Source organism: Coregonus lavaretus (assembly GCF_964263955.1).
Source record: "Coregonus lavaretus genome assembly, contig: HAP1_SCAFFOLD_558, whole genome shotgun sequence".
NCBI lineage: Eukaryota > Metazoa > Chordata > Actinopteri > Salmoniformes > Salmonidae > Coregonus > Coregonus lavaretus.
In genome coordinates, this window is record NW_028157488.1 from 172,916 (window position 1) to 198,718 (window position 25,803).

Genomic DNA, 25,803 nt, shown 5'->3' on the forward strand with positions numbered 1-25,803 from the left:
AGTGGAAGTCGAGACTACGGAGGAGAGGAAGTGTAGTGGACTACATTCCAGTGTCTGCAATGAAATATAGACATATTTGATGTGTAATACATAATTGTGTCATATTCTTAGGTATTGATTTTAGTAGAATGATGTTTGAGGTTATTGAATACATGTGAGGATCTTAGATGTTTTTGTTTATTTCGTGAATGTTTAGGGACAGAGAGGCTAGGAAGGGAGAGTTTCGTTGTACGGTCCTATGGGTTGACCAGCCGTACAATGGATGTTTATGGATAGGATTTTGTTTGCAGGGGCTTACATGTGTATTTAATTGCATCATACTTTCAAATGCATTTACATGAGTTATGAGGTTATCTGGAGTACCGACGGTGGTTGCCTGGGGCAGAGGGACCGTGAGAGAATTTTACTGTCTTGATTGATATGGATGGATGGCTGTCAGACAGTTTTTCGCTCTTACACTCCATAGAGATTTCTTCATATGTCATAGTAATGTATTCACACTTCAGAAACAGGTATTTCATAGAAAGGTATTTACACTCTAGAGGAGAATGTGTTTGGTTTAATGTTAAAGATACTCAATAAGATAAATGGTTAATAGTCATAATCTTATTCTGTTTGTTTTCGAGACGTTTATTTCGTCTCGAAAGGGGGGAATATCGTATCTGAAGATTATGCCTTTGTTAAATGTTTTGGAGGAACAAAGAATGTTGTTTTATGATCTTAGTTCAAATGTAGCGTTGGGAGGGTGATGCCCCAGGGGAGACTGGTGATTGGCCAGAAGAGGGAGTCACCCCTCTTTTTGCATTGTTTATAAATAGGGGTTAAACGATGAGACGGCAGAACGGCCATAGCAATCTGGGGAGCCGTTCTCCGGACATCGCGAGTCTGTACCTATGCTGTAAATTCGTGATTTTAATAAAAGCCTCTAACACGATGCAGCATAGCGGACTTTTTGTTGACAGCAATAATTGCCACCACTCATCATATACGACACCACCACTTGGCACTGATCGTGGTCATGGGGCTGAACACTCTCAAGCTAACATTTATATTGATCAATCTCACAACTATCTAGTAATTATTACTTTTAATGCTGTTAACAAATGTCGATGGTATAATATTATTTGTGCTATAAAGACGATTGACTGTATTGCTTTTTTCATATTGTTAAACAACATTCTAAGTCTGCTAACATTTCCTCCTAAAATGTTACTAATTTCAGTTTTAAAAAAAATCACTATCATCATTGATCTACAATCAGAGGTGGACCCGTTCCTCTACTTCATTATAAATGGACTTCCTGTTTCAACACAGTGGGAGGATTCAACACCCATAGGTTCATGTAAAGTCTTCATCCACTTAATACAAGTATTCAGCCTATAAATTAAGATTCTATCTAGTAAAACTGAAATTACATTTTTGTATTTCATGATTTTATTTAATGAGGTGATGTTTTGCAGTGCTACCAGGAGGGGGCAGTGTGACGCAACAACCAGGTTTGGCAGAAGGACTCCAGACCAGTGGTTCCCAACCTGTGGTCCTTGGGGGGTGGGGCAGGTGGTCCTCAATTACTTTTAGATTGTAGTATTTTATTATTCTAAAATAATAACAGTTGGGAGTATTAATGGTATTATAAGCAATTTTACATTCCTTTTCACAATGCAACTAGTTTATAATAATAATAATAATAATAATAATAGACCTTTACAGGCTTTGTTACATTGCAATATATTTACATTTACATTTACATTTTAGTCATTTATATTTGATGTGAAAAAAAATCAGTGACTACGCGAATGGTGGTCCTCAAGAGCTTTGGACAGTGATTTGATGGTTTCCAGAATGGGAAAGTTTGGGAACCGCTGAGCTAGACAGTCACATCTGTGTGGTAACATGATAGGATGGAAAACCAATGATATACAATGATTCTGCAAACCCAAAACAGACTGATTATAATGTATAGTATATGACGTTACATTGAACTAATCACAGTAATCAGAGACCAACTCACACACAGTATATACAAAGACACACACACACAAAATACAAGTGTCTTAGTCCACAGACTAGGAGACAGGCCTCAGCGTCTTCAGATTAGGTGAAGAAGTGTCTTAGTCCACAGACTAGGAGACAGGCCTCAGCGTCTTCAGATTAGGTGAAGAAGTGTTTTAGTCCACAGACTAGGAGACAGGCCTCAGCATCTTCAGATTAGGTGAAGAAGTGTCTTAGTCCACAGACTAGGAGACAGGCCTCAGCGTCTTCAGATTAGGTGAAGAAGTGTCTTAGTCCACAGACTAGGAGACAGGCCTCAGCGTCTTCAGATTAGGTGAAGAAGTGTCTTAGTCCACAGACTAGGAGACAGGCCTCAGCGTCTTCAGATTAGTTTCTACAAGAAAGAGGATGGAGGAGAAGGGAAGAGAGAGATCAGAAAGTATGGAGGAGAAGGGAAGAGAGAGATCAGAAAGTATGGAGGAGAAGGGAAGAGAGAGATCAGAAAGTATGGAGGAGAAGGGAAGAGAGAGATCAGAAAGTATGGAGGAGAAGGGAAGAGAGAGATCAGAAAGTATGGAGGAGAAGGGAAGAGAGAGATCAGAAAGTATGGAGGAGAAGGGAAGAGAGAGATCAGAAAGTATGGAGGAGAAGGGAAGAGAGAGATCAGAAAGTATGGAGGAGAAGGGAAGAGAGAGATCAGAAAGTATGGAGGAGAAGGGAAGAGAGAGATCAGAAAGTATGGAGGAGAAGGGAAGAGAGAGATCAGAAAGTATGGAGGAGAAGGGAAGAGAGAGATCAGAAAGAATGGAGGAGAAGGGAAGAGAGAGATCAGAAAGTATGGAGGAGAAGGAGGAGTTCCACCTGAGATAATGATGTGATGATGGTCCTATGATGTAACTACAATAAGATAACAGTCATTTATTACAGACAGAAACACTAAAACATGCTTCCATTCTGGAAAAACAGTTCCTCTTTGATCTGGGTAGCTGTGTTTTTATTTGACCTATATTTAATCATTACACATATTCAAGGGAGGGAGCAATGAAAACTGTCTTACCTAGATTCACTCAAGTCCTTAACAAGATGGTTTTCATGTTCAACGAGAGCTTTGAGACAAGCTCCCGTCACTTCTGGTCCTTTGGGGATGACTGCTTTCAGTAGTTTTCTCATTCGGTCCTGTTCAGTTGTTTCAGCTGTTATTCTGGAGTGCTCTTCTTCACCAATCATGTTCTTTGACCACAGATCATCTGCTATTGGCATTGAGTTTTTGGTTCGCTGAATTAGTTTAGCCCAGTGTTTCTTCAGAAACTCCTCAGCAGGAATGTCAGGGACTGTTAATAATGAAGGGGGGGTCAATTAAATTAATATGGCTTTAGGGTTAACAGCAGCTGTTTCTACATCTTCCAGTCTCTCCAGTTATCATTCCTCTGATAGTCATTTATTGTATAGAGCCGACTCCAGGGTTGTGGTCAATTCCAATTAAAATAAAACATGGAAATAATAATTTTTCCTATTAGATTTATTGAGAAGTCATTGAAAATTGATGCCCTTATTAATGTTTTATCAACAATCTACTCAGAATACTCTAATGTCAAAGTGGACATGTCCCCCATACATTCAACATCTGGAAGGTCCCTCAGTCAAGTATCGCATTTCAAGCACAGACTCAACTATATACAAAGACCAGAGATCTTTTAGAAAGCCTCATAAAAGAAGGACAGTGATTGGTAGATGGGTAACAATAACACATCAGACATTGAATATCTCTTTAAGCACGGTCAAGTTAATAATTATCCTGTGGGTGATGTATTAAACCACCCAGACACATCAAAGATGCAGTCGTCCTTCTGAACTGAGCTGCAGGACAGGAAGGAAACTGCTTAGTGATGTCACCATGAGGCCATTGGTGATTTTAAAACAGTTACAGAGTTCAATGGCTGTGATGGGAGAAAACTGAGGATGGATCAACAACATTGTAGTGACTCCACAATAATGACTTAAATGACAGAGTGAACGGAAGAATACAAATATACAGAATAAAAATATTCCAAAACAGAAATACCTTATCGAAATAAGTATTCAGACCCTTTGCTATGAGACTTGAAATTGAGCTCAGGTGCATCCTGTTTCCATTGATCATCCTTGAGATGTTTCTACAACTTGATTGGAGTCCACCTGTGGTACATATAATTGATTGGACATGTTTGGGAAGGAACACACCTGTCTATATAAGGTCCCACAGTTGACAGTGCATGTCAGAGCAAAAACCAAGCCATGAGGTCGAAGGAATTGTCCGTAGAGCTCCGAGACAGGATTGTGTCGAGGCCCAGATCTGGGGAAGGGGTACCGAAACAGTTCTGCAGCATTGAAGGTCTCCATCATTCTTAAATGGAAGAAGTTTGGAACCACCAAGACTCTTCCTAGAGCTGGCCGCCCGGCTAAACTGAGCAATCGGGGGAGAAGGGCCTTGGTCAGGGAGGTGACCAAGAACCTGATGGTCACTCTGAAAGAGCTCCAGAGCTCCTCTGTGGAGATGGGAGAACCTTCCAGAAGGACAACCATCTCTGCAGAACTCCACCAATCAGGCCTTTATGGTAGAGTGGCCAGATGGAAGCTACTCCTCAGTAAAATACACATGACAGCCCGCTAAAGGACTCTCAGACCATGAGAAACAAGATTCTCTGGTCTGATGAAACCAAGATTGAACTCTTTGGCCTGAATGCCAAGCGTCACGTCTGTAGGAAACCTGGCACCATCCCTACGGTGAAGCATGGTGGTGGCAGCATCATGCTGTGGGGATGTTTTTCAGCGGCAGGGACTGGGAGACTAGTCAGGATCGAGGGAAAGATGAATGGAGCAAAGTACAGAGAGATCCTTAATGAAAACCTGCTCCAGAGCGCTCAGGACCTCAGACTGGGGCGAAGGTTCACCTTCCAACAGGACAACGACCCTAAGCACACAGACAAGACAACGCAGGAGTGGCTCCGGGACAAGTCTCTGAATGTCCTTGAGTGGCCCAGCCAGAGCCCGGACTTGAACCCGATCTAATATCTCTAGAGAGACCTGTAAATAGCTGTGCAGCGACGCTCCCCATCCAACCTGACAGAGCTTGAGAGGATCTGCAGAGAAGAATGGGAGAAACTCCCCAAATACAGGTGTGCCAAGCTTGTAGCGCCATACCCAAGAAGACTCAAGGCTGTAATCGCTGCCAAAGGTGCTTCAACAAAGTACTGAGTAAATGGTCTGAATACTTATGTAAATGTGATATTTCAGGGTTTTTTTTATATATACATTTGCAACAATGTCTAAAAAACCAGTTTTTGCTTTGTCATTATGGGGTATTTTGTGTAGATTGATGAGGGGGAAAAAACAATTTTATCAATTTTATAATAAAGTTGTAACGTAACAAAATGTGGAACAATTCAAGGGGTCTGAATACTTTCTGAATGCACTGTAACTCATGTTTACTTACTTGTTGAATGGGTGGCAGTGATGTATTCATCTGAAAGATAAACCAAATTAGGTTATATCACTCTAAATAGCATCTGTTACAAAAGTACAAAGTTATGATTGACATATGCTCCTACTTTGTGATACCACTTCTTTCCATGCAATCCTCTCATCATCACTGAATAACTCCATCTCAATGTCAACCCCTGTCATTTTCACAACCGCCCTGAAAAAGCTTGGTGTGGAGTCTCTATGTATGAGATGAATCTTCTGGAGAGAGATGGAGAGAGCGAGAGAGAGATTGCTTGCAATGTAAACATATGTTTCCCATGCCAATAAAGCCATGTGAATTGAGAGCCATCGAGCGAGAGAGAGCAATGGATAGAAATGTGACTTAAAATGTCAGATTCATGTTCTTAGTCTATTAAAACTGTACCGGTGGATTGATGTAGGTAGAACAGGGAATGTTCAGTCTGAAGAAACTATTCAGTTTGAAGGCCTGCTCCGGTCTTGAGATGAGAACCCTTGAAGACCCTTGAGACTTTTCCTGTTGTTCCACAGCCTGCGAAACGAGGCATGAAATACACAACCAGTCAATGTATAGTCTTATTCAAACATTATTCAGAAAACTAGCAACAAACTATTATCTTCATGTTATGAGTGTCAACATAAACCGTACCACTGCTTAGTTAAGGTCACCTCTAAAAGAATGGTACCTCACCTGTATTTGGCTGGGGTTACTGGGGAACAGGTATAGGCGTGGAATTAGTGTTTGCTTTTTCACTGACAGATAGAGCATCAGCTCACAGTGGACATCTATGTTCCACGAAAATATATATCTCAGTATAACAGAGATAACTGAGAACTTGGGATGGAGAATCTTAGCATGGAATCTGGTGACCTCATGCACTTCCTCAACAGACACTCCATGTTCCTCTACATGAAAAATCTTCATCTCATTCCTCAGGGAAGGGTTGGTCCCTGAACAACACAATAAAAAGGAGACAGAAAGACAAATATTGTATTATTCATCCAACTAAAACACAAAGAATATGCAGTATCAGATCACAGTAAACTCAAACTCCCAGAATAGCTCATTCATTCATTCAGGAAGTGAAACTCAGTTACATGGAAATGTCTTTCTGAATACTATTTCTATATGGTTTTACCTAAACAGACAAAGTGTGGCAGATGAACTTCCTCCAGTTCACCTAACTCCATAGTGATGTCCAGCAATGGACCACCTTGTCCGTACTGCATGTCTTTCAGAAGTTGACTGTAGGGTTCCCAGTTCCTGAAGTGATACTTCAGAATGACATCTCTCTCACACACCCAGCGGAGCCCAGACACTGTGCACTCATAACGCCCTTTGGGTGTCCTGTGCCTGAGGGCAACAACAAGATATGGTAGAGAGGGTCAATCGTCAAATGGAGAGGTTGGATTAGAAGACTATTCCCAAAGGTAATGGGGAAATACACTAGCAAGTGGAATGAAATGTTAAAAGTAGTTATTTTACCTGAACATTGTCACTCCCTGGACAGTGGAAGTCAAGGGTTCAATCTGAAGCCAGTGTGTGGAGTCCTGAACAAGGACAAGCATGTCAGTTATACATATGGGGCCAGTTTCCTGGACACAGATTGAGTCTAGTGCTGGACTTAAAGCATGATCAATGGAACTTTCAATAGAAAGTTATTTAAGGTCCAAGACTAGGCTTAATCTTTGTCCGGGAAACTGGCCCATTAAATGAACAAAGTAATTTATCTAATGTATTTATTCAATGTTACATGGAATGCTGGTGATTGATCCAATTAAACTGTCTAATGACAAAATATGACAGAAGTTAAAATCCTGCATTCCTACAAGCAGAACACAGGACTGTCTATATCCCAGTATGAATGGTTGGTCAGTACACACCTGGCTTTCAGACTGTGTTTATATTACTAAAGCAGAACACAGGACTGTCTATATCCCAGTATGAATGGTTGGTCAGTACACACCTGGCTTTCAGACTGTGTTTATATTACTAAAGCAGAACACAGGACTGTCTATATCCCAGTATGAATGGTTGGTCAGTACACACCTGGCTTTCAGACTGTGTTTATATTACTAAAGCAGAACACAGGACTGTCTATATCCCAGTATGAATGGTTGGTCAGTACACACCTGGCTTTCAGACTGTGCCTGACTCCTGCAGGTATGTAAAAGTGAGAATTGACATTATGACTTACCTCAACATGGTCACAAGTCTTACAGCTCTGAGGAATCCCTGAAGTCAAAAGTAGTTGTTATTTAAAACGGACAATATCATGTAATAATGAATTAATAAATATTAAACAGACTTGTAATAAAAATGAATGTAAGTGAGCAACAGTCTCAGAATGTACACTCATTATCATACCATAATCTGACATTAGTGTTATATTAATGAATGTTTGTGGAAGCAGGAAACAACATGGTTCTGGTCCATGTTTTGGAGATGTTGGGGGCCTGATTTCTGGTAGATCCCAGGATGAGAGCTTAAAGGTAGAGTCAGCTAAATGATGTTGTACGAGCAGCACCGCAGATATTGTGATGAGCAAGATGCCTGACTTCTCTCTCACACAGTATCTGCCCATGTGCACGGGTTCTCTTCACTCTCTTACAGAGTGGTAGAAACGGGACCAAAACAGAGGAGTTTAGCATCGCGCTCCAACGCTCTTAGTTGTTGTAGAAGTTTACCCACTATGATGTTTACTTTGTGCATCTACGTCATATTGCTGACTCCACCTTTAAGTTTGTTTTGACCAAATAGATCATGATTGTGTTCCTTGCCTGGGACTCAAGAACGCTTTAATCGTATTTTGATTTTAAAACAATTATCAGTTAACACTCACATATCTGGTCTCTGGTGTTCTCAGGTCCAGGCTTGATACAACACTCTCCACCATGGTCTCTGCTGTTGGGAAAGCAGATGGATAGACTGTGATTAAACTAAATACAACTTATAAAGGCTTTATATAGCATACATACAGTCTTCATAAGCAATACAAAGGGTGTATAAAGGGTGACAGAACCACTCCCTATGTAGGGTGCATTGCCAAATGTGACATAACACTATGTCAACTTCCATGAAGTCAATACTGATGGTGACATTACAGGTGACATTGCTTATCTTGATGAAAGCCCCTAGAGACGTGAAGTCAACAGGTATCATTTTAACAGGTTCTGATGCCCTCTTGTGGTTAGAGTGAAACTGACACTACAGTGAGACATAGGAGAGGAAACATCTGTACATCCAACAGAACACATTAAAAACACCCCACTACTACTAATCTAACTGTCTGTAGGTCCAACAGAACACATTAAAACACACCACTACTACTAATCTAACTGTCTGTACATCCAACAGAACACATTAAAACACACCACTACTACTAATCTAACTGTCTGTAGGTCCAACAGAACACATTAAAAACACACCACTACTCCTAATCTAACTGTCTGTAGGTCCAACAGAACACATTAAAACACACCACTACTACTAATCTAACTGTCTGTAGGTCCAACAGAACACATTAAAACACACCACTACTACTAATCTAACTGTCTGTAGGTCCAACAGAACACATTAAAACACACCACTACTACTAATCTAACTGTCTGTAGGTCCAACAGAACACATTAAAAACACACCACTACTACTAATCTAACTGTCTGTAGGTCCAACAGAACACATTAAAACACACCACTACCACTAATCTAACTGTCTGTAGGTCCAACAGAACACATTAAAACACACCACCACTACTAATCTAACTGTCTGTAGGTCCAACAGAACACATTAAAACACACCAATACTAATCTAATTGTAGGAATGATTCCAGAGGAAAACACATGATGAAACATTGCTATGACTCACCTTTGAATGTGTTGGTCATCTATCTGACACAGGGTCACTGAGGAGGAGTAAACCTCAAACCCAGGATAGAGGGGTTCAGTGAATGTGGTGTGTTTTGTGTAAAGGTGTGTCAGTGTACCAGAGGAGGACACACTATAGAAGGACAAAGTACCAGCTGGCCAGTCCAGATACACTCCAACTCTGTTAGAAACAGGACCAGGGATGGATCTGATGACTCCAGCATGGTGAAAGTTATAACCTCTGTTAGAGCAGAATAAACCCCAGGACTTCCTATTGAATCCAATATAACTGTCCTTCTCCACTCCCTTCCTCTTCATTCCTTTGTACGCCACACCAATGCCAGCCCCGCCACCATCCATCTCCACCTCCCAGTAATAACGAGATCCAGATAAGCCTTCTCTGCAGAGAACTTGGGGAAGACGGTCAAATCTGTCTGGATGGTCTTCATAATGCTGCTTCTCCTCCACCCATGTCACCTTCCTGTTCCCCTCAGACAGCTTCAGGTTTGGGTTTTCTGTATTTGGGTCCAGGGTGAGATGACAGGCATCTGTAGACAAAAGGAGAGTTTAATCAAACCACATCTTCATATAAAATGTTGTTTTGTAGGTAGAGAACAAGTATTGATTAGTTACTATGTTACTGTAGTTCTGAATATGTAGTTAATTAGGATTGAAGAGACTTACATTTCCTCAGCCCTGGTTTCAGCCTGAACTCTCCACCATGATCCACACTGTAGGAGAAACAGGTTATTGACTGACAGAGACCTAATAAAGCAGTCAACATTTACACCATATTGTTGTGTTCTGGTGCACTATCCAAGTTCATTACTAGAGAAATACAGGTATTCTATCCTACCTACTGCATACAGAACAGAGTACAATTCATTACTAGAGACATACAGGTATTCTATCCTACCTACTGCATACAGAACAGAGTACAATTCATTACTAGAGACATACAGGTATTCTATCATACCTACTGCATACAGAACAGAGTACAATTCATTACTAGAGACATACAGGTATTCTATCCTACCTACTGCATACAGAACAGAGTACAATTCCAACAGGAAATCAGAGATGCAGAAGAAGAGTATTCATGTGGTGATGATGTATGCTGTGTTGGAGTGCTAAGCCTGCTGGGTAAACGTCCCCTGTATTCTACCATCATGTCCTCATGTTACTGAACCTACTACACTACATAGGACACAACCACTGCTCACACTATTAGGACATCTATTCTGACTTACTTCAGCTTCATCAGTTTATCTGTGGGATCCACCAGAGCAGCTGAAAGCAGTCCCCCTGCAGAGTCTCCTGGGTGATTGTAGCTCAGGTCCAGCTCTTTCAGGTGGGAGGGGTTTGACCTCAGAGCTGAAGACAGAGCAGCACAGCCCTCCTCTGTGACCAGACAGCGAGACAGCCTACAGAGAGACACAACAGCTGTCTAGGTTGGTGGACTGGTGTCAATCATCTTGTAGGACACTCATACATTTGTCCATGACACAAACATTGTGATGAAACATAAGATGTTCAGAGTATTTGTTTTACTAAGCTCAGTACCGACCTGACTGAAACAGCTGTATTTACCCCAGTGTGTGTAGTTTACAGTCTGGATCCTCCAGTCCAGCAGAGAGCAGTGTAACTCAGCTCAGTACCGACCTGACTGAAACAGCTGTACTTACCCTAGTGTGTGTAGTTTACAGTCTGGATCCTCCAGTCCAGCAGAGGGCAGTGTAACTCAGCTCAGTACCGACCTGACTGAAACAGCTGTACATACCCCAGTGTGTGTAGTTTACAGTCTGGATCCTCCAGTCCAGCAGAGGGCAGTGTAACTCAGCTCAGTACCGACCTGACTGAAACAGCTGTACTTACCCCAGTGTGTGTAGTTTACAGTCTGGATCCTCCAGTCCAGCAGAGGGCAGTGTAACTCAGCTCAGTACCGACCTGAATGAAACAGCTGTACATACCCCAGTGTGTGTAGTTTACAGTCTGGATCCTCCAGTCCAGCAGAGGGCAGTGTAACTCAGCTCAGTACCGACCTGACTGAAACAGCTGTACATACCCCAGTGTGTGTAGTTTACAGTCTGGATCCTCCAGTCCAGCAGAGGGCAGTGTAACTCAGCTCAGTACCGACCTGACTGAAACAGCTGTACTTACCCCAGTGTGTGTAGTTTACAGTCTGGATCCTCCAGTCCAGCAGACAGCAGTGTAACTCCTGAGTCCTGCAGGTCATTGTCTCTCAGCTCCAGTTGTTTCAGTTGTGAGTTGGGTGAACTCAGGACTGAGGCCAGATCTGAACAGCAACCCTCTGTCAGACCACACTGACCTAGACTAGAGGGCAGAAGAGCACATGATTAACAAATGTTTAAAACATCCACATAATAACTCATACTGAAGATATTTAACTCACACTAGTGTCTGTATGTTGCAGAGTGGACTGGTTAGTCCAACACAGAGCAGCTCCACTCCTCTGTCTCCCAGGTCATTGTAGCGGAGGTCCAGTTCTCTCAGGGGGGAGTTTGGTGTCTGCAGAGCTGAAGCCAGAGTCTCACAGGATTCATATGTGAGTTTACAGCCAGCCAGTCTGGAGAGAGGAGATATAGTGATACACTGTTTAATATGCAAAGCTTTAAGAATAATGAGATGCATTAAGACAATAACAGAAGGACACGATTAACCAATGTTAAAAACATACTAACTCACTCAAGATATTTACCTTAGTTTTATATATGTTATGTATGTTTCTGGATATGTCCCAAAAATGTTACAATAATGTTAAAAACATACACATACTAACTATACTGAACAGAAATATAAACCCAACATGTAAAGTGTTGGTCCCACGTTTCATGAGCTGAAATAAAAGATCCCAGATATGTTCCATACGCACAAAAGCTTATTTCTCTCAAATGTTGTGCATAAATTTGTTCAAATAATGTTAAAAACATACACATACTAACTACATACATAATATATAAACACTCACAGTGGATACTGAAGATAGTTAACTCACACTAGTGTCTGTATGTTGCAGAGTGGACTGGTTAGTCCAACACAGAGCAGCTCCACTCCTCTGTCTCCCAGGTCATTGTAGCTGAGGTCCAGTTCTCTCAGGGGGGAGTTTGGTGTCTGCAGAGCTGAGGCCAGAGTCTCACAGGATTCATATGTGAGTTCACAGTCAGCCAGTCTGGAGAGAGGAGATATCGTGATACACTGATAAATATGCAAAGCTTTAAGAATAATGAGATGCATTAAGACAATAACAGAAGGACACATGATTAACCAATGTTAAAAACATACTAACTCACTCAAGACATTTAACCTTAGTTTGATATATTTATCACATTTTATGTATGTTTCTGCATATTTACCAAGACGTTCAAATAATGTTAAAAACATACACATACTAACTACATACATAATATATAAACACTCACAGTGGATACTGAAGATATTTAACTCACACTAGTGTCTGTATGTTGCAGAGTGGACTGGTTAGTCCAACACAGAGCATCTCCACTCCGCTGTCTCCCAGGTCATTGTAGCTGAGGTCCAGTTCTCTCAGTGGGGAGTTTGGTGTCTGCAGAGCTGAGGCCAGAGTCTCACAGGATGTATATGTGAGTTCACAGCGATCCAGTCTGGAGAGAGGAGATCATCTGTTAGATATACAAATCCTTCAGAATAATGATAATGTATACATCAACTCAATAACAGAACTTACAGTGCTCTCTTGCAGGTTTTCACTACCGGCAGCAACCTCTGATAACCTGTCTCTGATGTGGTGTATGTCTTCAGGTCAAACTCCTCCAGCACCTCCTCTGTCATCAGTAACAGGTAGGCCAGGGCTGAACATTGGTCACGTTTTAGTCTTGTTTCTGAAAGAGTTCCTGATCGCAGGGAGGTTTGCATGTCTTCAACTAGAGAGTTGGCACCAAGTTCATTCAGACAGTGGAACAAGTTGATGATCCTTTCTGGTGAGGATTCCCTTTTGATCTTGTCTGAAAGGTACCTGACTGTTCTCTCGACTGTTTCCTCATTGCTCTGTGTTGTACTTCCTGTCTGTGTCAGAAGGCCTCGTAACAGATTCTGATTGGACTCCAGTGAGAGGCCCAGAAGGAAGCGGAGGAACAGGTCCAGGTGTCCATTCTCACTCTTCAAGGCCTGGTCCACTGCTCTCCTGTGTAAGTCATACAACGGGTCTGACTTCATGTCTCTGTCCTGTTGTGTGATGACATTTTGGAGTAGGGTTGGAGTGGCTGCTTCATCAGAGTCATCGTCAGAGGAATCATCATCACTATCACTAGTGACTGCTTTGGGGGGGAAAACATTTTCCTTCTTGTCCAGACATGATTCTAAAGCATGCACTGCTGCTAGAAACTCCTGAATGCTCAGATGCACAAAGCTGTAGACCTTCTCTTGGTTCAGCCCAGATTCTTCTTTAAAGATCTCTGTACACAATGCTGAGTACTCTGATGCCTCTGTGACATCAAGGCCACACTCTCTCAGGTCCTCCTCATAGAAGATCAGGTTGCCCTTCTGCAGCTGTTGGAAAGCCAGCTTTGCCAGTTTCAGGATCATCTCTTTGTCTGACTGAGACAGTTCCTTTGGGTTTGTCTCTGTGGCTTTGTTGTACTTCTTGTTCTTCACAATGATTTGGATGAGCGTGAAGTGTGTGAACATCTGGGTCAGAGTTTTGGGGACTTCATCCTTCTCTGCCTCTTTCAGCATCATCTCAAGGACAGTGGCTGATATCCAACAGAAGACTGGCATGTGGCACATGATGTGGAGGCTCCTTGATGTCTTCATGTGTTTGATGATTTCATTGGCCAGATTCTGATCTGTGATTTTCTTCCTGAAGTACTCCTCCTTCTGTGGATCATTGAACCCTCGTACCTCTGTCACCTGGTCAACACACTCAGGTGGGATATGATTGGCTGCTGCAGGCCGTGAGGTTATCCAGAGGAGAGCAGAGGGAAGCAGATTCCCCTTGATGAGGTTTGTCAGCAGCACGTCGACTGAGGTTGGCTTCGTGACATCACAGCACCTCTCATTGTTTTTGAAGTCTAGAGGAAGTCGACACTCATCCAGACCATCAAAAATGAAAACAGTTTTGGTTTCCCCATCTTCAATGCTGTCAATCTCTTTCAGCTCTGAGAAGTAGTGGGAAAGAAGTTGCATCAGACTGTATTGGTCCTTTTTCAGGTTCAGATCACGGAAAGGAAGAGGAAACATGAAATGAACGTCCTGATTTGCTTTTCCCTCTGCCCAGTCAAGGATGACCTTCTGCACAGAGACTGTTTTTCCAATGCCAGCGATTCCTTTTGTCAGCACAGTTCTGATAGGTTTGTCTTGTCCAGCTAAAGGCTTGAAGATGTCGTTGCATTTGATTGGTGTCTCTTGTGTGATTTGTTTCTTGGATGCCATCTCTATCTGTCTCACCTCATGTTCATTATTGACCCCTCCACTTCCACCCTCTGTGATGTAGAGCTCTGTGTAGATGTCCTTTAACAGACTTTGGTTTCCATGGTTTCCAATTCCTTCAGATATGTGTTGATACTTGTGTTTCAGTTTAGCCTTAATGTCTTGTTGGACTGTCAGAAGAGTTTGACCTGTAGGAAAACAATGAGAGTTGGGACTCATAAGTGCATGTGTGTGTGTGTGTGTGTGTGTGTGTGTGTGTGTGTGTGTGTGTGTGTGTGTGTGTGTGTGTGTGTGTGTGTGTGTGTGTGTGTGTGTGTGTGTGTGTGTGTGTGTGTGTGTGTGAGTGTGTGTGTGTGTGTGTGTGTGTGTGTGTGTGTGTTAGAGGGGCCTTTGTCCCGTTCTTTGTAATATTGTATGAAACACAGTCTTACTTCTTCTGTCCAGAAGGTTGTGTGTGATCTTTAATGCATCCTCACTGTCCAAACTCTCCACTTCCTTATTGTCATCTGGTAATGGTTCCTGGCTGAAAGCAGGTGGCTGATCACTCTTCATTGATAGCAGGCTGGGGGCAGGTGACTCTGCTCTGGGCTTCTGGACACTGAACAAAACAGGGAGGCAGATCACCTCATCAATATCTCATCAATACCTCATCTACATCATTTCAACAACTGTATAGCTGAACTCATAGAAGTCCTGATGTTTCTTTACAAAGCTACAGTCTGCAATTGGTAAATCGGTTTGGGGACTTTTAAATTAATGATGTAGAACTACATTTGATGTAATTTGGGAAAACTTTTCCCTTTAGTTTTATATCTTTAAGAGAACTGTATATTTTACATGTAATCTCTTACCTCTTAGAACTGGTGTCTTGAGTCATTTTAGAGGCAGTGGTCCCCTCCTCTCTCTCCCCAGAGAGACTCATTTTAGAGGCAGTGGTCCCCTCCTCTCTCTCCCCAGAGAGACTCATTTTAGAGGCAGTGGTCCCCTCCTCTCTCTCCCCAGAGAGACTCATTTTAGAGGCAGTGGTTCCCTCTTCTCTCTCCCCAGAGAGACTCATTTTAGATGTAAGTCACAGCTCACTCAGCTACAATAAGAAATAACAGAACAGTCAATATTTCTGAACATTGTTGAAGAACCATTAACAATGACAACACTTTTACTGTCTGTGGTCAAAGTTCAAACAGAGACTTCATGTTGCATTTAAACATGCACAGTTAATTTGATTTGATTTGACTTGGATCCCCATTAGCTGACGCCATAACAACAGCTAGTCTACCTCTGGTAAACACAACTAAAAATACGTTACAGCTTAGATTGACAGACATTATAAACATTTACCAAGTAGACATTACATACAGTTAAAATAGCTGACAGGTATTTATTCTATACCAAAGGAAGCCAGGCTATAATGTATCTTTCGTCTCTCTGTGCTTCATAATTGTCCTTTAATTCGCAAGAGGCTGAATGTATCTCACAGGAGAAAGCATCCGAGCGAGCTAAACAGCGCCCCTCTGTCTCTCTATGTGTAGGCCATCTATCTGATGCTGTCTGGTCCAAACGAGTATGACATTGTTGCCCGTAGCATTGAAGACAAGGGAAGCCTGCGAGCATTTGGCCTTTGATTTAAAAGCTCTGTATGACAGAGTGATAGACCGTGTACTGTATGACTGAGTGATAGACCGTGTACTGTATGACTGAGTGATAGACCGTGTACTGTATGACAGAGTGATAGACCGTGTACTGTATGACAGAGTGATAGACCGTGTACTGTATGACAGACTGATAGACCGTGTACTGTATGACAGAGTGATAGACCGTGTACTGTATGACAGAGTGATAGACCGTGTACTGTATGACAGAGTGATAGACCGTGTACTGTATGACAGAGTGATAGACCGTGTACTGTATGACAGAGTGATAGACCGTGTACTGTATGACAGAGTGATAGACCGTGTACTGTATGACAGAGTGATAGACCGTGTACTGTATGACAGAGTGATAGACCGTGTACTGTATGACAGAGTGATAGACCGTGTACTGTATGACAGAGTGATAGACCGTGTACTGTATGACAGAGTGATAGACAGTGTACTGTATGACAGAGTGATAGACCGTGTACTGTATGACAGAGTGATAGACCGTGTACTGTATGACAGAGTGATAGACCGTGTACTGTATGACAGAGTGATAGACCGTGTACTGTATGACAGAGTGATAGACCGTGTACTGTATGACAGAGTGATAGACCGTGTACTGTATGACAGAGTGATAGACCGTGTACTGTATGACAGAGTGATAGACCGTGTACTGTATGACAGAGTGATAGACCGTGTACTGTACGACAGAGTGATAGACCGTGTACTGTATGACAGAGTGATAGACCATTTTGTCAACATGAAAGAGAGGAGGATGTCATTGGCGTTTCTCTACAAGTAGGGTGAGTCAACATGTTTTTTATACTTGCACAAATACATAAATCAGGACCATGAACCATTCTTTGCAACTTGCTGTAACTCTCTGTGGTTCTAAATCAATAGTTGTTTAGTGATCGGAAAAATTAACTTGCTTGACCATGATGTAGGTCATGTAACTGTCTGTTACATAGAATATGCTTTGTGGACTTAACCGGACAGAAGTTGCTCTCTGGTTTTGTGATAATGATTTCATAAGTTGGAATAGTGCCCTTAGTGAATACACCCATGCACTGCTTGACTTCACATGAGGTGCCAACAGTTTATCTCGTCCGTTGCACCCGGGCAGATGTCTTACCCCTAAATCATCTGTCTCTCTATGATAGCCTAACTTCTCCAGAACACTTTTCTACATTAAATTGTAAAAGAAAGCTACAAACCTCAGATGTTTTTGTCTTCTACCTGTAAAGTCCATTTCCTCCTCTTCTTCCTGATACTACCTATGTTGGGACATGAGGTGGAGGGAGGGGAGAGGTAGAGGGAGAGGTGGAGGGAGAGGGAGGGAGGGAGGGAGGAGAGAGGGAGAGGTGGGGGAGAGAGAGGGAGAGGTGGAGTGAAGGTGGAGGGAGGGAGGGAGGGAGGGAGGAGAGAGGGAGAGGTGGGGGGAGAGAGGTAGAGGTGGAGTGGAGGGAGGGAGGGAGGGAGGGAGGGGGGGTGGAGGGAGGGAGGAGAGGTGGAGAGAAGGAGGGGTGGAGAGAGGGAGGAGAGGTGGGGTGGAGAGAGGGAGGAGAGGTGGAGATTGAGCATAATGCAATATCAAAAGTAGTGCACTATATAGGGAAAAGGGTGTCATTTGAGAGTACGTACTCTATACACTGTGTAGTCACATAGGACCTTAGAGCTTATTGACATAGAATCTGCCTCTCTCTCTAACACACACACACAGACACACACACACACACACACACACCTTAACAGAGGTGACTACACTACATTTACAACTTGCGGTGACTCTCTGTGGTTTTAAATCAATAGTTGTTTTGTGGTCCGAAAATGTCGGAAACATTAACCTGCTTGACCATGATGTAGGTCATGTAACTGTCTGTTACATAGAATATGCATTGTGGACTTAACCGGACAGAAGTTGCTCTCTGGTTTTGTGATAAAACAAAGGTGTGGTTGAATTTATTCTGCCACTGTGTCTTCTTATTGTCTCGACCTTTAGGCCTAAAGCCTATATCAGGGTCACAAGGCATATGAATTAACAGGTTATACAGCAAAACAAATATTACAACACATAGATTGTATTGTATTTTTCTGTCTTCCCCAGTGATTTTACGCACGCACCTCTACTGGTGTGACCTCATAATAGGCGTGGATGCAATTTGGACACCCAAGCTTTAGGCTTCTGTAGGACTGAACCTGCCGAGTTGATGTATGAGCTTCGGAATGTTTTAATTATAGGCTATGCCCGGGCTTTTCTCCGTTTATTTTACAAGTTGTATCATGTTAAATATCAGCCACTATCGAGAACCACCGTCAGTAAAACCCACATACATTTATAACCGTCACTTTAGTGTTCGTTTTCTTCCATTTGTAGCTTACATTTAGCATCATTCCATTCTGTTTCCCTTTCTTTCCTCTGTCACGTCAGTTGTTCCTGAGGGTCGTTAGCATTAGGCTAACGTTGTGCAAGAATTTAGGACATGTAGCCTGTTTGAATCATTATGGAACTCAGACCACACGTAGCAGGTTAAACCTGTAGCCTGGTTCACGGTTCACGACGACTGAACCGGTTTCATACAGTTCCATGATTAGTGAGAAATGAGAATTAGGGTAAATGTATAGGACCCCCCTATTCAACCCCTATTGTACACGTTTTTTTCCATCTTCCAATATTTCTGAATAGAAACTATGAGCAGTGCGTAGGAAAGGCGTAATTTCATAAGTTGGAATAGTGCCCTTAGTGAATACACCCATGCACTGCTTGACTTCACATGAGGTGCCAACAGTTTATCTCGTCCGTTGCACCCGGGCTTGTATTCAGGTGTGCCGACAACGATGCGGAACATTACGCAACAGTGCGCTGGCCAAGTTATATGACGCGTACAGCACTGAGCAAAACGGACCACATTCTTTCTGATCGGTGTCGCCAGAAAGCATTTTCAACTTGAACTTTGATTTATCCCAACATTTAATTAGTTTCTATGCTATTGTTGCGCGTCATTTTTACTTGACTGACTTGTCGAAACAGACTATTTTCTTTAGTGACAGCTTTACATAATTCAGATGCACGTCTTTCTAACGCAGTTTCGACATACGGATAATAATCACGATAATGTGATGTCAGTCGCCTTTACCATTAATACCCTACCTCATAGCCCTGTAGCCTATAACATCACATCACATTGGATCATATTGATTAGGCTAAGCAATATTAATCAACACCAATGTACAGTAAAATTATCATTCTTGAAAGTTGAAATCAGTATTGTATTAACTTTACATTTCTGTAGATGTCTTACCCCTAAATCATCTGTCTCTCTATGATAGCCTAACTTCTCCAGAACACTTTTCTACATTAAATTGTAAAAGAAAGCTACAAACCTCCGATGTTTTTGTCTTCTACCTGTAAGGTCCATTTCTTCCTCTACTTCCTGATACTACCTATGTTGGGACATGAGGTGGAGGGAGGGGAGAGGTAGAGGGAGGGAGGGAGGAGAGAGGGAGAGGTTTGGGGAGAGAGGGAGAGGTGGAGTGGAGGGAGGGAGGGAGGGAGGGAGGGAGGGAGGGTGGGGGTGGAGGGAGGGAGGAGAGGTGGAGATTGAGCATAGTGCAATATCAAAAGTAGTGCACTATATAGGGAAAAGGGTGTCATTTGAGAGTACGTACTCTATACACTGTGTAGTAACATAGGACCTTAGAGCTTATTGACATAGGATCTGTCTCTCTCTCTAACACACACACACAGAGACACACACACAGACACACACACACACACACACAGACACAGACACACACACACACAGACACAGACACACACACACACACACACACAGAGACACACACACACACAGAGAGACACACACACACACACAGAGACACACACACACACACACACACACAGACACACACACACACACACACACACACAGACACAAACACACACACACACACACACACACACACACACACCTTAACAGAGGTGACTACACTGCATTTACAACTTGCGGTAACTCTCTGTGGTTCTAAATCAATAGTTGTTTAGTGATCGGAAACATTAACTTGCTTGACCATGATGTAGGTCATGTAACTGTCTGTTACATAGAATATGCATTGTGGACTTAACCGGACAGAAGTTGCTCTCTGGTTTTGTGATAAAACAAAGGTGTGGTTGAATTTATTCTCCCACTGTGTCTTCTTATTGTCTCGACCTTTAGACCTAAAGCCTATATCAGGGTCACAAGGCATATGAATTAACAGGTTATAGAGCAAAACAAATATTACAACACATAGATTGTATTGTATTTTTCTGTCTTCCCCAGTGATTTTACGCACCCACCTCTACTGGTGTGACCTCATAACTGGCGTGGATGCAATTTGGACCCCCAAGCTTTAGGCTTCTGTAGGACTGAACCTGCCGAGTTGATGTATGAGCTTCGGAATGTTTTAATTATAGGCTGTGCCCGGGCTTTTCTCAGTTCATTTTACAAGTTGTATCATGTTAAATATCAGCCACTATCGAGAACCACCGTCAGTAAAACCCACATACATTTATAACTGTCACTTTAGTGTTCGTTTTCTTCCATTTGTAGCTTCCATTTAGCATCATTCCATTCTGTTTCCCTTTCTTTCCTCTGTCACGTCAGTTGTTCCTGAGGGTCGTTAGCATTAGGCTAACGTTGTGCAAGAATTTAGGACATGTAGCCTGTTTGAATCATTATGGAACTCAGACCACACGTAGCAGGTTAAACCTGTAGCCTGGTTCACGGTTCACGACGACTGAACCGGTTTCATACAGTTCCATGATTAGTGAGAATTAGGGTAAATGTATAGGACCCCCCTATTCAACCCCTATTGTACACTTTTTTTCCACCTTCCAATATTTCATGGATTGAACTTGAATATGACAACTTTCAGGATGAATCAAACCACTGTATTTTTTATTAATCAATATATTTAGTGTGTAAAGGTTCTCCAAACCAATTTTTTTGAATGATTCATACATACTTTCCTAACCCTAAAATATGCCTAAATAATCTACAAAATCCGAGTATTTTTAAATCTACCAGTTGGTGCTGAAACGAAGATGAAGATGCATAGATGACATTATTTCATTGATGCCTATATTCTGAACCCGTCCTCTCGATGTATTCTAGTCTGGCGACAAATATAAAATTAAAGGTACACCGTCTTTAAAGGCATGGCTTAAGATACATGTACTGAAAACGCTATTGAATGAAAACTCCACCAGAAAATCTGTTGGCCAGCAAGTGTTTTCAGCAGTTGAATTACATTTATTCAGCGGTCGCAAGGGAACCACGCCTGCAAAACCCGTTGTGCAACTTAATAAGGTAAAGTCTGAATAGAAACTATGAGCAGTGCGTAGGAAAGGCGTAATTTCATAAGTTGGAATAGTGCCCTTAGTGAATACACCCATGCACTGCTTGACTTCACATGAGGTGCCAACAGTTTATCTCGCCCTTTGCACCCGGGCTTGTATTCAGGTGGGCCGACAACGATGCGGAACATTACGCAACAGTGCGCTGGCCAAGTTATATGAAGCGTACAGCACTGAGCAAAACGGACCACAGCCTTTCTGATCGGTGTCGCCAGAAAGCATTTTCAACTTGAACTTTGATTTATCCCAACATTTAAATAGTTTCTATGTCTATTGTTGCGCGTCATTTTTACTTGACTGACTTGACGAAACAGACTATTTTCTTTAGTGACAGCTTTACATAATTCCGATGCACGTCTTTCTAACGCAGTTTCGACATGCAGATAATAATCACGATAATGTGATGTCAATCGCCTTTACCATTAATACCCTACCTCATAGCCCTGTAGCCTATAACATCACATCACATTGGATCATATTGATTAGGCTAAGCAATATGAATCAACACCAATGTACAGTAAAATTATCATTCTTGAAAGTTGAAATCAGTATTGTATTAACTTTACATTTCTGTAGATGTCTTAACCCTAAATCATCTGTCTCTCTATGATAGCCTAACTTCTCCAGAACACTTTTCCACATTAAATTGTAAAAGAAAGCTACAAACCTCCGATGTTTTTGTCTTCTACCTGTAAGGTCCATTTCTTCCTCTACTTCCTGATACTACCTATGTTGGGACATGAGGTGGAGGGAGGGGAGAGGGAGAGGTGGCGAGAGGGAGGGAGGGAGGGAGGAGAGAGGGAGAGGTGGGGGGAGAGAGGGAGTGGTGGAGTGAGGGTGAGGGTGGAGGGAGGGAGGGAGGGAGGGAGGGAGGGGGGTGGTGGAGGGAGGGAGGAGAGGTGGAGATTGAGCATAGTGCAATATCAAAAGTAGTGCACTATATAGGGAAAAGGGTGTCATTTGAGAGTACGTACTCTATACACTGTGTAGTAACATAGGACCTTAGAGCTTATTGACATAGGATATGTCTCTCTCTCTAACACACACACACACACACACACACACACACACACACACACACACACACAGACACACACACATACACACCTTAACAGAGGTGACTACACTGCATTTACAACTTGCGGTAACTCTCTGTGGTTCTAAATCAATAGTTGTTTAGTGATCGGAAACATTAACTTGCTTGACCATGATGTAGGTCATGTAACTGTCTGTTACATAGAATATGCTTTGTGGACTTAACCGGACAGAAGTTGCTCTCTGGTTTTGTGATAAAACAAAGGTGTGGTTGAATTTATTCTCCCACTGTGTCTTCTTATTGTCTCGACCTTTAGGCCTAAAGCCTATATCAGGGTCACAAGGCATATGAATTAACAGGTTATAGAGCAAAAACATTATTACAACACATAGATTGTATTGTATTTTTCTGTCTTCCCCAGTGATTTTACGCACGCACCTCTACTGGTGTGACCTCATAATAGGCGTGGATGCAATTTGGACCCCCAAGCTTTAGGCTTCTGTAGGACTGAACCTGCCGAGTTGATGTATGAGCTTCGGAATGTTTTAATTATAGGCTGTGCCCGGGCTTTTCTCCGTTTATTTTACAAGTTGTATCATGTTAAATATCAGCCACTATCGAGAGCCACCGTCAGTAAAACCCACATACATTTATAACTGTCACTTTAGTGTTCGTTTTCTTCAATTTGTAGCTTCCATTTAGCATCATTCCATTCTGTTTCCCTTTCTTTCCTCTGTCACGTCAGTTGTTCCTGAGGGTCGTTAGCATTAGGCTAACGTTGTGCAAGAATTTAGGACATGTAGCCTGTTTGAATCATTATGGAACTCAGACCACACGTAGCAGGTTAAACCTGTAGCCTGGTTCACGGTTCACGACGACTGAACCGGTTTCATACAGTTCCATGATTAGTGAGAATTAGGGTAAATGTATAGGACCCCCCTATTCAACCCCTATTGTACACTTTTTTTCCATCTTCCAATATTTCTGAATAGAAACTATGAGCAGTGCGTAGGAAAGGCGTAATTTCATAAGTTGGAATAGTGCCCTTAGTGAATACACCCATGCACTGCTTGACTTCACATGAGGTGCCAACAGTTTATCTCGCCCGTTGCACCCGGGCTTGTATTCAGGTGGGCCGACAACGATGCGGAACATTACGCAACAGTGCGCTGGCCAAGTTATATGAAGCGTACAGCACTGAGCAAAACGGACCACAGCCTTTCTGATCGGTGTCGCCAGAAAGCATTTTCAACTTGAACTTTGATTTATCCCAACATTTAAATAGTTTCTATGTCTATTGTTGCGCGTCATTTTTACTTGACTGACTTGTCGAAACATACTATTTTCTTTAGTGACAGCTTCACATAATTCCGATGCACCTCTTTCTAACGCAGTTTCGACATGCAGATAATAATATAAATAAATAAATAATATGCCATTTAGCAGACGCTTTTATCCAAAGCGACTTACAGTCATGCGTGCATACATTTTTGTGTATGGGTGGTCCCGGGGATCGAACCCATTACCTTGGCGTTACAAGCGCCGTGCTCTACCAGCTGAGCTACAGAGGACCACGATAATGTGATGTCAGTCGCCTTTACCATTAATACCCTACCTCATAGCCCTGTAGCCTATAACATCACATCACATTGGATCATATTGATTAGGCTAAGCAATATGAATCAACACCAATGTACAGTAAAATTATCATTCTTGAAAGTTGAAATCAGTATTGTATTAACTTTACATTTCTGTAGATGTCTTACCCCTAAATCATCTGTCTCTCTATGATAGCCTAACTTCTCCAGAACACTTTTCTACATTAAATTGTAAAAGAAAGCTACAAACCTCCGATGTTTTTGTCTTCTACACATAACGTCCATTTCTTCCTCTACTTCCTTATACATGGACTTCCTGTGTTGGGACATTTACAACGCCTCGCCTTAAGAGGTGACGTCACTACATTTACAACACCTCACCTTAACAGACTGACTACACTACATTTACAACACCTCACCTTAACAGACTGACTACACTACATTTACAACACCTCACCTTAACAGAGGTGACTACACTACATTTACAACACCTCACCTTAACAGACTGACTACACTACATTTACAACACCTCACCTTAACAGACTGACTACACTACATTTACAACACCTCACCTTAACAGACTGACTACACTACATTTACAACACCTCACCTTAACAGACTGACTACACTACATTTACAACACCTCACCTTAACAGACTGACTACACTACATTTACAACACCTCACCTTAACAGACTGACTACACTACATTTACAACACCTCACCTTAACAGACTGACTACACTACATTTACAACACCTCACCTTAACAGACTGACTACACTACATTTACAACACCTCATCTTAACAGAGGTGACTACAGCAAGTTGATGATGACTTTCGACTCCAGTGCATTCAAAACAACTGGGAACTCTCCGACTTTCGACTTCAGTGCGGTCAAAACAACTGGGAACTCTCCGACTTCCGACTTCAGTGCGTTCAAAACAACTGGGAACTCTCCGACTTTCGACTTCAGTGCGGTCAAAACAACTGGGAACTCTCCGACTTTCGACTTCAGTGCGTTCAAAACAACTGGGAACTCTCCGACTTTCGACTTCAGTGCGGTCAAAACAACTGGGAACTCTCCGACTTCCGACTTCAGTGCGTTCAAAACAACTGGGAACTCTCCGACATTCGACTTCAGTGCGGTCAAAACAACTGGGAACTCTCCGACTTTCGACTTCAGTGTGGTCAAAACAACTGGGAACTCGGGAAAAAAAAAAAAACGTTTCAATGCCCATTGCTGCACGTCACTTTTACTTGGCCGAATTGACGAGACTGACTTTTTTTTTCAAAGAAACTAGTTTACCTGATACACGTCTTTCTCCCGTAATCGAAAGAGCGCAAAGCTAATATCACGATCATGTGCAGTCAATC

The 25,803-nt window shown here is 42.3% G+C and overlaps 1 protein-coding gene across 1 annotated transcript; it reads right to left on the minus strand.

Moving 5' to 3' along the window:
* Positions 1 to 1,718: 1,718 nt before the first annotated feature.
* Positions 1,719 to 22,507, minus strand: LOC311125363 (uncharacterized protein). The gene is made up of 23 exons (XM_084199412.1): positions 22,463 to 22,507; positions 19,782 to 19,841; positions 17,615 to 17,674; positions 15,615 to 15,847; positions 15,195 to 15,361; positions 13,064 to 14,951; positions 12,807 to 12,980; positions 12,356 to 12,529; positions 11,753 to 11,926; positions 11,500 to 11,673; positions 10,590 to 10,763; positions 10,024 to 10,070; positions 9,341 to 9,887; positions 8,316 to 8,377; positions 7,671 to 7,708; positions 6,959 to 7,023; positions 6,612 to 6,826; positions 6,164 to 6,423; positions 5,879 to 6,004; positions 5,580 to 5,712; positions 5,465 to 5,494; positions 3,050 to 3,323; positions 1,719 to 2,386 (listed from the first exon to the last, which is right to left on the minus strand). Exons 4-23 carry the CDS (start codon positions 15,818 to 15,820, stop codon positions 2,380 to 2,382), a joined length of 4,935 nt encoding a protein of 1,644 aa, XP_084055538.1. The 5' UTR covers positions 15,821 to 15,847; positions 17,615 to 17,674; positions 19,782 to 19,841; positions 22,463 to 22,507; the 3' UTR covers positions 1,719 to 2,379.
* Between the last annotated feature and the right edge of the window lie 3,296 nt (positions 22,508 to 25,803).

Coding starts and splice junctions, on each gene's coding strand:
- LOC311125363 (XM_084199412.1), bottom strand. CDS start 15,820: ATGAGTCTCTCTGGGGAGAGAGAAGAGGGAACCACTGCCTCTAAAATG. Junction 5,495..5,579: donor GAAAGAAGTGGTATCACAAA/GTAGGAGCATAT, acceptor TTTATCTTTCAG/ATGAATACATCACTGCCACC. Junction 3,324..5,464: donor CACTGCCACCCATTCAACAA/GTAAGTAAACAT, acceptor CATTATTAACAG/TCCCTGACATTCCTGCTGAG.